Genomic DNA, 12,457 nt, shown 5'->3' on the forward strand with positions numbered 1-12,457 from the left:
GCCTCACACCCGCCTGCCACTCCCATGGCCGGGGATGCACGAGGCCGTTTACAGAAAACTGCAGCGCCCGGGGGGCCGCCCGGCCAGGGACCCTCACACGGCAAGCACACGCGCCCGCTTCCGCAAAAGGCACAAGCCAACGGCAGAAACTCTGGCGACTCAGCTACCGCGGAGGAGAGCGGCGGCCCCGCGCCTCCACCCTGCTGGCTGTTTCCTTCTTAGGGTCCCGCTGCTTGTCGCACACATCACACCGACCGGTCTGCCCACCACCAGGGCACAAGGGGAGTGGAAAGACCCCCGTGCGCACCCGCTCGGCAGCCCCAATGACTATTGTGCAAAGGTGACTCGGCCTGCAGAGGGGAGGATGTTCCTGCCGCGCTGTCCGCTGAGGGCCCGTGTCATCACCCGCTTCACAGAAGGGACGACTGCGGCCGAGGCAGCACCACGGACCAGCCGGAGGCCAGGCTGCCCCTGCCGGACGGCCCTCTAACGGAAAGCTAAGCCAAGAATGCCCGCATCCAGGGCGGCGCCTCTTCCCCAGCCCTGCCCGGGGCCGGTTGCTGAGCCCCGTGGGGAGGGGCGCTCGGGCACTGCCCTCTGGCCCCGCCCACTCGATGCCAGGAGCTCCCCAGACACCACTCTTTGTCCCCTGGGGGCGGGTCACAGGGCCATAGGCAGCTTTATGCGGCTTTGTGAAGGCTCCTCGGCCATCTGGAGGGCTGCCAGGCGCAGAAAGCTGGGGACATGGTCCGAGGACGGCTTCCCCGCTGCTAGGGCTGTGGAGTCTGGGAAGACCACACCCGCTGTACCCAGCGTAGCAGGGTCCCCGCCACACGCAAGGCCAGCAGGCCTCCTCTCGCTCGGGCCGGGGGAGCACGCAGGCTGCCAGGTGCAGACCTGTGGCAATTTCCACAATGTGTTTCTTTGGATTTTTCGGGATCGTCCGATGTTTTTATTTTAACTAATTATTTTTTTTAAGTTCTTTTATTTATTTTTAGGAGAGAGAGAGAGACAGCGTGAGCAGGGGAGGGTCAGAGAGAGAGGGAGTCACAGACTGAAACAGGCTCCAGGCTCTGAGCTGTCAGCACAGAGCCCGACACGGGGCTCGAACCCACGAACCGTGAGGTCATGACCTTAGCCGAAGTCGGACGCTTAACCGACTAAGTCAACCAGGAGCCCCTCGTCCGATGTTTTTAAAATGAAAGTTACCCCAAGTCCTGAAAAGAAGTGCTTCAAACAAAGGCAACGTGCGGTCTTCGCTGGCTGGGACTCCGTCCCCGAAAGCACAGGAGGGGCGGGGCGTGGACCTGGTGCCCAGGAAACCCCAAGGTCTCTCCTCTAATCCTGTCCTCACATAAAACCAGCAACAGGAGACAAAAGCAGCATGGATGGCTTCTCCTCTGGGAAGCCTGTGCGGCTGGGTCCCTGCGGGTGTGGCGTCTTGGGAGGGGCAGGGAGTGAGGTTCAAAAAAACAAAATAAAGCAGCTGCAGCGAGCATCAGGCTACATCAAGGGATGCAGGGCGACGGCTAGGGACGTCTGTTGTCGCTGCAACTGGGGTAGGGGCGTCATGACTCGGGGTGCCCAGCACACTCCCCAGGGCAGCCCTAGCCCCCAGGACGGGGGTCTACTATTCCTCCAACCTGTTTGAGGGCTCCGCCCGGCCCCAGCTCAAGCCCATGTGGCCCCAGCGAGCGAACACGCTGCGGGGTCCTTGCTCAGCCTGGCCTGGCCTCCGGCCACGGCGCCTTACTGGGGTTTCTCATGGCCTCAGGGGAGAGAATTGGCCACAGCGCTGAGGCTCACTGAGGACGTCCCGGACGCAGGGAAGCACACTTCTGTGGTTGGGGGACATCGCCGCCCATGACACTTGCTGGCGCCCCACCGCAGAGGAAGCAGCGGAGGGCGGCGTGGCGACGCCTCAGGGGTGCCTGCTAGTGAGGCTGTGCCCCTTCTGCCCACTCACAGAGGAGACAGAACCCACCCCCTGCCGGGAAGCGCTCGCTCTCTCTGGCTCCAGCCCCGTCCTCTTCAGGCTCAGACCTTCCCTAGAGAAGAGGCGCTCGCTCCTGGGGCTCCAGACCATATAGGGCTTTCAAGGGCCTAACGTGACACCCAGGGGCAGGGCTGCCCCAAGAGCCACCACTGCCGTCCCCGCCACGGCCATGACTGCTCCTGCCTTCCAGCCTGTCTTCAGGTTGTGTGCTCAGGTGTCACGACTGTGTCTCTCCCAGGTCTCGCTGCGACCTGCCAGCCCTAGGGCAGAGCGCGGAGCCTGACACACAGTGGGTGCCCAGGCACGTGCGGGACACGCAGGTGCTGGGCAGCAGAAACTGGATGAAGGGGGCGCATGGGGGCAAGGGCCTGACTGCCCAGACGTAATCCCATACCCCACTTACCGGCCACGTGTGTGCGGAAGAATGGCTCCCCATCTCTGGGCTTCAGTTTCCTCATCTGTAAAACGGGGACAACCATCCCTACCGTTGAGACTCCTAAACAGAGACCCTGCCCGAGTGTGTGCTGCCAAAACTGGGCAATACCACACCCAAGTCTGGAGGCGGGGATCCTGAAGCCCACGCTGGGAGGGACAGGGCTGGAAGAACAGAACCCCTGCGCAGGCCCCTCACGGGCCTCAGACTGTGCCAAGTCTCAGGCAGCCACTGGCCCAAGACTGGAGGCGCCGGGCCTCACAGGGACCCCCATGTCCCACCTGCAGGCTGCTCCCACCAAGCACCTTAGTAACACTGTTGCTTAAAAATGAATCCAGGGGCTCCTGGGTGGCTCACTCGGTTAAGCTAAACATCCTATTCGGCTCAGATCATGATCTCAAAGTTCGTGAGTTCCAGCCCCACCTCGGGCTCTGTGCTGACAGCTCAGAGCCTGGAGCCTGTTTCGGATTCTGTGTCTCCCTCTCTCTCTGACCCTCCCCCGCTCACACGGTCTCTCTCTCTCTCTCTCTCTCTCAGAAATAAATAAGAAACGTTAAAGACATTTTTTAAAAAAGCGAGTCCAAGCAAAGCTGGCCCAGCCCACCCTTGCAAGAGCGCCTCCCCCTGCACACCTGGACCCCCGCAGCCTCTCCCAGCCCCCAGGAAACCGGGCTTGTCAAACTCGGGAGCAGGGGCAAGCTGAAAGGGAGCGAAAGGGCTGGGCACACGCTCTCCCCCGGCCTCCTCCCTGGGCAGCGACCCCAGGGGCATGCCACGGAGAAGGAGACAGAGGATCAGAGAGGCTCCGCAGCAAGAAAGAGGCTGAGCCGGGACCTGCCCCTGCCCCTCTGCAGGAGAGGCAGCCTTACCGGAAAGCGGGCCTCCCCCTTCCCTCCCTGTCCTGCAAAAGGAAAACGCAGACCCACAGCGGGACGGGCTGGACAGGTGCAAGCGGGGCAGCATCACCAGACAGGCCCCCGAGAACGACCCGCTGGGGAACTAACTGGCCGTGTAGGACGCGGGGAGAAACCTGCGAAGTGACTCACCACGAGAGGAACGCGAGGACAGAAGGCAACAGCCCAGAACAGGAGGCTGGACGGCATCGTGCAGACCTGGGGCCAAGTCAGAAGGTCCGTGGCACAGGGAGCGGACCTGCCCTCCTGTGCTCACCGAGAGGGACCCAAAACCCAGCGGGCTCTTGGCAGAGCACCGCACGCGACACCAAGAGGTAACCAGAGGGGTCAAGAAACTGCACTTCAACACGTGAGCCGGCGCTGCCTCCCAGGAGCCTCCAGCTCTGACCCCCCCACCCCCACCCCCGGCCAGAGACACAAGGACCGACGACCTGGTGCTAAGGTGCCAGTGGGCGCCTCTGTCTTTTCTTCTCCGCAGCAGGCTCCGGGCGGCCGCACCGTGGCTCGCGCGGCCCGAATGCCCCGAGCGCAGCACAGGTGTGGAGCCGGACAATGAACGCTGGCATCTGGCTGGCTGCAAACGGTCAGCTGCAAATGCCGGGGGCTAAGCACGTTCACGTGAGAAATTAGAAAATTCTACTATTCTTTACTTGGCAAGATGGGAAAACAGGCCTGTTATTTAATCCCCGCCGGCGCACTCCTCTTTCGAAGGTTCTGAAACAAAAATCATTTTTCCTGGGGAAAGACAGGGAGGGAATTTGAAATTGAGGCCGAATGAGGGAGTCCAGGTCTGGTGGAAAAGGAGAGCCCGTCCTGAAGGGCAGAGATCACCAGCGGGAGCCCGAGGTTCCCTCAGAAGGAATGACCCTCCAAGCCTTTCCCCGTGAGGTCCTTCTTTCCCCCGTTCTTAAAATCTCGGCTGAAACCCCACACCTCCTACAAGAGGCCCTCCCAGCTCTCACCAAACTGCCATGACACGGACAATCACCGGGAGGATACGACGTGCAGTCCGCTAACATTCTCTGCCCAACCAAAAAAAGGTAATTTCCGGGGAGCCTACCCCCCCTCCCGACCCAGTCCCTCGGGTTTGCCTTACGCCCTCTCCAGTCGCGTCTGACACGGGACTCGACCCTCTGCAGGCTCGACTACTGGAGGCGGCAGCGGCCACCACGGGAGGCGCGGAGGGGGAACGCAAGAGCTGCCGGAAGCACCTGGGGTTGGGGGCGCGGCGGGGGTGGCGGCNGCCGAGGAGCCCGGGCGCGAGCAAAGGCAGGGGGCGTCCCGGGCCTGCGGACCAGTGCTAGCCGCGCTCGTTTCCCGAGCCCCGCGCTCAGCGTCGGCCCGCGCGACCTCACTCCGCCCTCGCTGTTTACACCGTACGCTCGTGGAAACGGAGGCTCCCACGGAGCCCGCGATTCGCACCGGCCCCCCGGGGTGGGTGGTCCCGGGCCCGGAGGGGAACATGACGCCCACCAGCGTCTGGAGACGGGTCTGGGCCGAGAACGGGGGAGCCGGCAAAGTCCCGGCGGTGGAGACTAGCCCCAGGCCGGGGAGCCAAGCCCAGGTCCGGCATTACCTGCTGCCGGGGGCGCCGCTCCACCGCCGACCAGCGCGCCGGGGCCCCGGGCGCCGCGGCTCCGGAAGTNGCCGGCGCCGCCGCCCGGCCCCGCGAGACGGCAGCAGAGCCATCTTGAGCCCGAGGCCCCGACGGCGCCTGGGCTGTCTACCGCGCGCCTGATAATAAAAAAAAAAAAGTCCGTCAAGACCAGCTGTCATGCATTTGGTATTAATTTGTGTTTTAGGAGCACGTTGCCTTGAAATGCCCCCTGCTGGACGAGGCGAGCCCTGCGGGCGCGTCTTACCCGTGCCTGGGAACCTGATCCATTTACCCTTAAAGGTTACCTCCGGCCTGGAGTACCGTTGGCTTGAGTCAATGAGTGCTTCCTTTCTCCCACCTGGACGCCTGTCCCGGACCTACGGGAATCCTGTTCTCATTCATTCGTGTGTTCACGTAAAATTGCGTGCCTGCTGTATACCAGGATCTACCCTAGATGCTACCTTGACCTGGACAAATGAGGGATGAGGTGGGGGAGAGGAGGCTCCCTGGACCCTGGAGGGTTAGGCCAACATCTTAATGAAAAACTGTAACAACGGGGCGCCTGGCTGATTCAGTCCGTGGAGCGAGCGATTCTTGATCTCAGGGTCCTGAGTTCAAATTTATATATATATAGCTATATAAGAGATTGACCCATTGCATGTTGGTGGGTTTATAAAATGGTGCAACCATGGTGGAAAATAGTATGGCGGTTCCTCAAAAAGTTCAAAATGGAGCTACCCTATGATACAGAAATCCCACGTCTGGTTGTATATCCAAAAGAATGGAAAGCAAGGTCCTGAAGACATGTTTGTGCCCCCCTGTTCAGAGCAGCATGATTCACAATAGCCAAGAGATGGGAGCGATCTGTATCTATCAGCAGATGAGTGGATACGCAAAACGTGGTTTATCCATGAAATGAAATGTTATTATTCAGCCTGAAAAAGAAAGGACGTCCTGCCACCTGCCACCACGTGGATGGGCCCGGTGGACACTGTGTGCAGTGACAGAAGCCAGACACAGAAGGACATGCATGTCCTGCATGACCCCACTCACAGGGGCTCCCTAGAGGAGTCCTGTCCACAGAAACAGAGAGTAGATGGGAGCCTGGGGGTCGTGGGCGGGGAATGGGAAGTCAGTGTTTCATGGGGACAGGGTCTCAGTCTGGGAAGATGGAATGTTCTGGAGATGGATGGTGGGGGTAGCTGCATGACAGTGTGCATTTGCTTAATGCCCCTGAGCTGTACACTCACAAAAGGTTACAAGGGAACATGTTATGTGATGTATTTTTACCGCAATTACGAATTAATTGGCTAAAAGGTACAGTGATGGAGGGCAGGTGGGAGGGACAGGGTCCGAGAGGACTCTCCAGAGGACGGGATCTGATGTTTTGTCCGGAGCCTGTCTTGTGGCTAATCAGCGGGCCCTGAGGGCAGACACCCTTTGCTCCTTTGGCCATATCACCAAGAGCTCCTGGTGAAATGCAGCAAGCGCGGACAGTGGAAGAGCACATAGAATATTACAGGGGCTTCTGAGCACAGGGACCCTTGCTTGAGCAAGTGTCCAGGCAAGAGGCAGCCTGAGGCTGTGAGTGTGTCAGGGTCCTTGCTGTCTGAGCCGGGAGGGCAATGGGGAGCCACAGAGGGCGGGGAGCCATGAAGGATGCAGTTGACAATCACACTTTTCCCCGAGGATCTCCCGCCATGGCAGCCTCACATTTTCTATTTCTGACCGCGTAGGAATTTTATTCTCATCTGCCTGCATTCCACCTCTCATCAAACGAAGGGGATGTCAGCGTCAGGGCCCGTGACCCCAGGACCCAGCCGGACACAGAACCTAAACACATTATCTGTAACATGGATCAGTTAATGTCGAAGGAAAGAATGTGTCCTTGGTTCTAAGCGGTGCAGAAAACTGCATTTGATGTGTGCTAAGTGGGATAAGACCTTAGTGACCAAAACCAAGAGATGCAGGCAGAGGCAGATGGGACAACGGGGCTTCCTGGACAAATTCTGCCCTGTTTGGTTCCACTCGGTGGATTTCCCCTTTCTTATTTAGGGGAAATTCACATTAACAAAACTAACCCTTTTATTTTATTTTTAAGATTTTATTGGTAAGTAATCTCTACACCCCATATAGGGCTTGAACTTATGACCCTGAGATCAAGAATCACATGCTCTACCGGCTGAGCCCCCCAGGTGCCTCCCCCCAAATTAATCGTTTTAGAAGTGAGGATTCAGGGGCGCCTGGGGGGCTCAGTCGGCCAAGCATCCGACTTCTGCTCAGGTCATGATCTCGCAGTTTGTGAGTTCGAGCCCTGTTGGGATTCTTGTTCTCTCTGTCTCTCAAAATAAACATTAAACAAATTTACAAAAAAAATTGATTTTTTAAAAGTGAAAATTCAGGGGCATTTGGTATATTCACTTTTCTGTGCAACCATCACCTCAGTAATTCCTAAAAAGGAACCCCATTCCCATCAGCCATCACCTCCCCCAGCTCCGGCCCCCACACCCAGCCTCTGGCCCCCACGAGCCCCTTCCTGGTCGTGGAGGAGCCTGTTCTCGACGTTTCTCACACACGGACTCACACCCACGCGGCCTCCCGTGTCTGGTTCCCTCCCTGAGCGTCGTGTGTTCGGGGTCCGCCCGCGAGGCGGCGGGTGTGGGCGCCTCGCTCCTGCTCGCGGCCCGAGGGTCGTGCGCGTGCGCGGTGGATGCACCTGAGGGACGTGCGCATGCGCGGTGGACACGGTCCTCTGTGGGCATGCGCGGTGGACGCACCCGAGTGACTGCGCGTGCGCGGTGGGCACGTGTGTGTCCGTTCACCTGTTGAGGGCACCTGGCTGCCGCGACTCTGGGCGTCGTGCTCTGTGCTGCTGTGCACGTGCGTGTGCTTGTTTTCAATGTGCGTGTTTGGGGACCCGGTTTCTTGAGCGCTGTACTGGTTTTTGAAATGATATAAATTGGTTGCTGGGGGACGTAACCTACGAGCCGCCATTCCCAGCCTCTCTATGAAGAGTTGGCCGCCCTCGGGTCCTGCCGCTCGGGATGGCCACGGACCCCTGTGAGCACGTGAGGGGCCCCTCCCAGGCTGCTGCCCTCCTCACCTCAGCCACCCGAGGCCCTGGCGCGGGGGTCTCCCGACACCTGTCACCGCCGCGAACAGAGGGCGGGCCCCTGAGGGTGGCTTGAAGGAGTGTGAGGCGAGGCGAGGGCACCCCACGCGAGCCCACCTGGTCTCCGTTCACGCCCACTGGCCTTCGTCACGCATCCAGCAAATATTCACCGAGCACCTACTATATGCCAGACACAGTGCTAGAAACATCCGTGAACAAGGCCGAGACCCCCGCCCTGGTGGGAGTGTGTTCTCAGCGGGGGCGATGGACAATAGGAAATAAGTAAATGGGAGAGCGCGATGCAAGTGCTACGGGGTGGGGGGAGTAGAACGGGGTAGGGGACTGAGGGGGTCCTGTGGTCCTCTGAGGAAGGTGGGATTTGAGCCGTTCTAAGGAGCGGGGCGGGCATTCCGGGCAGCGGGCGCAGTCCGTGCAAAGACCCTGGGGGCAGCACGAGGCCCGCGTGTTGGAGGCACCGGGAGGAGGCCCGTGTGGCTGGAGCAGAGCGGGGACGAGGGGAACACGGAGGAGGGAACGGGGCAGCGTGTACAGGGCCCTGGGGACTTTAGCGAGGACTTAGGCGGTTACACTGCCGAGGGAGGTGGGAGCCTCGAGTGCTGCGGGCAGAAGCGGGCGGGACCCGACTCGGGGGCTCACGGCCGCCCTCTGGTGGCCACGGAGGGGAGGCCGGATGGGGGCGGGGCGACGTGGGCCTGCGCGACCCTGCGGACCGGGGCGGAGGAGGCTGCCTGAGATGAGATGATGGGGTGGACTAGGTGGAGGCCCAGGACGGGGCACAGTAGGCAGATTTCGGATGTACTTTGAAAACTCCGGGGAGATTTCTGGATGGAATGGACATGGTAGTGAGACTGAGTCAAGGTCAAGGATTTTGGCCTGCACACCAGGGCAAGTGCCAATGCCCGGGGTGGGAGTGGGGCGACAGGACCGGGCAGCGTGGGGGTGCGCGTGGGCACATTCGGGGTCTGCAGCTGGGCGTGAGGTCCTGGAGTTGACCAGGGAGTGCCGTCTGCACACGGGGATGTGAGCGTACAAGGAGCACAGCCAGAGGGAAACCTGGGCCTGGGGTGTGGGGCATCGGGGAGGGGCAGGGGTCCCCGAGGCCGCATGACCAGGGAGTGTCCAGAAGGCAGATGGGGGACATCTTCGAGCCGTTCAGAGCACGTGCGATTGTGTCCAAGTGACTGGAGGCAGGGGCTGCGTTCCCCAAATTCCGGGAACTCTGCCCAAAGGGGCAGAAGGCCAGCTCGAGCTGGACAGTGGGACAGGGGTCTAGGGAGCACTGTCTGCGGGCCTGCGGGGCAGAAGCCAGTAGAAAGCGGGACAAAGCGAATCAGGAGTTAGGGGGACGCAACGCGGAGGCCGAGTAAGGGCGAGAGCTCAGGTGGGGGCCACCTGCGCGGCCGCCGGGGCAGGACCCCGGGGAGGGCGGGGCGGAAGCCGGCGGTGCAATGACAGGGGCGGCCGCCAGAGGGCGCAGCCTCCGCCTTCCCCGGGGGCCGGACTCCGGAGAGCCCTTGGGGACGGTCTGCGCTCCCCGCCCAAGCCACACCCGCCTTCGGGGCTCCGGAGATCGCTGGGATCTGGGTGTCTATGTCTTGGGAAGGGGTCCGAGACCCTCATCGGCTTCTCAGTGCTCCCGGGGGCGCCAAGCCCTCACCAAGCCCCCACCCCCGCCCGCCGCCTCCAGTCGGGAGCTGGCACGTGGCCGGCGTGCGGAACGTGGGCAGACCCACGGGCACAGGGGCCTGGAGGGGCACGGAGGGCGGGGTGGAGCGGAGACGGCAGGGACGGGGGACCATCTGGGGAGGAACCCTGTCACGCCCACGAGCAGCCCCAGCGTCGCAGGCTGCCCTGCCGCCCAGCTCCCGGCGCCGGAAGGGGGCGGGCGCGGGACGCCCCCGGGCGCAGTGTCACCGCGCCTCGGTTGCCGGGTAACGGAGCGGGAAGGAGGGGGACGCAGTTGCGCGGGGCGTGGGTGACACGGGACGGCGGCGCGCTCTACTTCGAGCAGCCCCCTCCCCAGGCCGAAGGGCTGAGGGGGCGTTAACTCTGCGGCCGCCAGGACCCGGGATTCACGAGCCCGCTGCCTCATTTTCTGCAGCAGGACGCGGGTAGCGCGGGGGCTACCCTGTCGAGGGGGACACAGTGACTCAGAGTTCTCAGCTAGGAGGCCAGAGGTGGGAAAGACCACACAGGCACCAGAGTCGGGTTTAAAAAAGGGCTTGTTTAATTAAATACAAGGAAAAGGCCAGGCAGGACGGGAAGGGGGGGGCGCCACCTGAAAGCACGAGTCCCTTGGGCCCTCCCCCCTCCCTCCCCTTGAGATGCCACCGCGAAGTGGCTGAAACCAGGTCCCAGTGACCTCCAGGTCCTTGGGGGAGGAGGGGCCCAGGTCGGCCCGGGCCCCTGGACGCTGAAGAGGGTCCAGGGATGAGTGGCCCTCAGACCTGCAGTTCGTGTCCCGCAGAGGCACCGGCCGGGGGTGGGGCAACCGGGAGAATGTCCATGAAGACACACAGGAACAGGGACCCCGCCTCTGCCCCCGCAGACTAAGGCATCTCACCGACACTGCTGGCAAGGGGGGGTTAAGGGCACAAACGCACCAGCCCTGCGAAGAGCGCCCAGAGACTGGGCGAGACGGCCCCTCCCAGCCCAGCTCCAAAGGGCTTCCCTGGCCTCGTCCTCAGGACCCCCGGCACCCACCCCCGTGCTGCCAGGCCAGGTCCAGTCCACACCAACGCCATCCAGCCCCCCAGCCCCCACTGGGGAGACAGAAAGGTTCTGGAACACACGTGGGGGCCACAAGCCTCCTGTGACCGACGGTGGGAAACAGGCCCTTTCAGGGTCTTCGGACAGGGGCCCCGGGGCCTCTCCTGCTCTAGGGCGCCGTCCTCAGCCCCCACCCAAAATGAAATCCAGCCGAAGCCACGGTGGGCAGACACAGGGAGGGGCCGTGCCGCTTACCCCCCCCCAAGTACGGGTCACACAGACATTCCCTCCCCAACACCCACACCCCCTGAGGACAACGGACCACCCATGGGGCCCAGATCAAGAAAGGGATTGGCGCCTGAAAAAATATTCTCTCCGGTCCAAAAAAGCTAGCTATCCCATGGGGTTCAGGGGTCAGCCCATGCTTCCTGCCCTTGCAAAGCAGGACCTCAGCCTCTGGTCCAGGGGCCACGCGACCAGGGGACCTGCAGGGAAGGGCTGCCCGATGCTCAATGACTGTCATGGTCCCAAACAGGAGGGATTGATTGTCACATGATGCTGTGGAAGGCCAACGCTGCCACCCTGGCGGGAGCAGTCCTCACACACTCACACACCCGCCCAGAGGGGGTCAGCTCCCCGCCCCCTCCTTCCTACCAGCAGAGACAGGAAAATAAATAAGCAGGCATCTGCCCCAGCCCGTGTCACCCGCCTCGCCTCAACGAGAGTCCAAATGCTCTTTGGAAGAACCCCTTTCTCTCCCTCCCTACCCCAGTTTTAGGAGCAAAACCTGGACCCTACTGCCTCCCCCCTCCCCACCCTGCCCCCACTGCTGGGGGGGCTGGGCGGCAGGGCAGACTCTGTGGACACCTGAGATTGAGTACCCGGATGGGGGCGGCTGGGGCCGCACCCCAGTTCCCTGAACGTCTCCAATGGCTTTCAGTGGGGTGAGGGGCCCCGGGCCGGGTGGGGGTGGGGCCGCGGGAACCCCTGGTTCATCTATGGCTCTTTGCACACATCATCCCAACCTGGAGAGGGGGGCTGGGGGGCCAAGTCTGAGCACTGGTTATGTGCCGCTTTCCTGGGCCGCTCCCCCCAGACCCACCCTCTCCAAAGCAGGGAGGAGGTGATGGGGGGAGGGGAGTGCCTGACGGCTGCCCACCTGGGGTTCCCGTTTAACACATAGGAAGAGTTATCCAACATGGCTATTTACAGACACGGGGCCCCAGCCACCCCTCCCGAGGGCCACCTCCCCCCCACCCCCCAGTGTCGGGGACGCTGGCTGTCGCTCCGTGGCCCTCCCCGGGCTATGGACAGCAGGCGTTTTGCTGGTGCTCCAGGCCCAGGCCCAGCAGGGGTGCGGCAGGGCGGGCTGGACTAGGGCCCTACAGGCCAGAGGGGGCCGGGCTGGGCGCGGGGCTGGGCGCGGGGCTGCCCGCCAGGCTGCAGGGCAGCGAGTCGCTGGGTGAGNCAGGTGGTCGCTCCGGGTGAAGCGCTTGGAGCAGAGCGGGCAGGGAAAGCGCTTCTCGCCGGTGTGCGTCCGGTGGTGGCGCGCCAGCTCGTCGGAGCGCGCGAACTTCTTGTCGCAGCCAGGCCAGTCACAGGCAAAGGGGCGTTCACCTGGGCAGAGGAGGCAGAGCACAGGCAGCGCGGTCAGTGGCGGGGGGCGCGGGTGGGA

The 12,457-nt window shown here is 62.2% G+C and overlaps 1 protein-coding gene across 1 annotated transcript in view; it reads right to left on the minus strand.

Moving 5' to 3' along the window:
- Window positions 1-3,890, minus strand: part of REXO1 (RNA exonuclease 1 homolog) — a 35,030-nt gene extending 31,140 nt beyond the window's left edge. The window contains exons 1-3 of the mRNA XM_077760610.1: window positions 3,775-3,890; window positions 3,476-3,541; window positions 2,400-2,454 (exon numbers count right to left, since the gene is read on the minus strand). Coding sequence (XP_077616736.1) covers window positions 2,400-2,454; window positions 3,476-3,532 — 112 coding nt within the window. The 5' untranslated portion in view covers window positions 3,533-3,541; window positions 3,775-3,890. The remainder of the gene's footprint in view (window positions 1-2,399; window positions 2,455-3,475; window positions 3,542-3,774) is intronic.
- Between the last annotated feature and the right edge of the window lie 8,567 nt (window positions 3,891-12,457).

Source organism: Crocuta crocuta, unplaced genomic scaffold (assembly GCF_008692635.1).
Source record: "Crocuta crocuta isolate KB4526 unplaced genomic scaffold, BGI_CrCroc_1.0 scaffold443, whole genome shotgun sequence".
Taxonomy (NCBI): domain Eukaryota; kingdom Metazoa; phylum Chordata; class Mammalia; order Carnivora; family Hyaenidae; genus Crocuta; species Crocuta crocuta.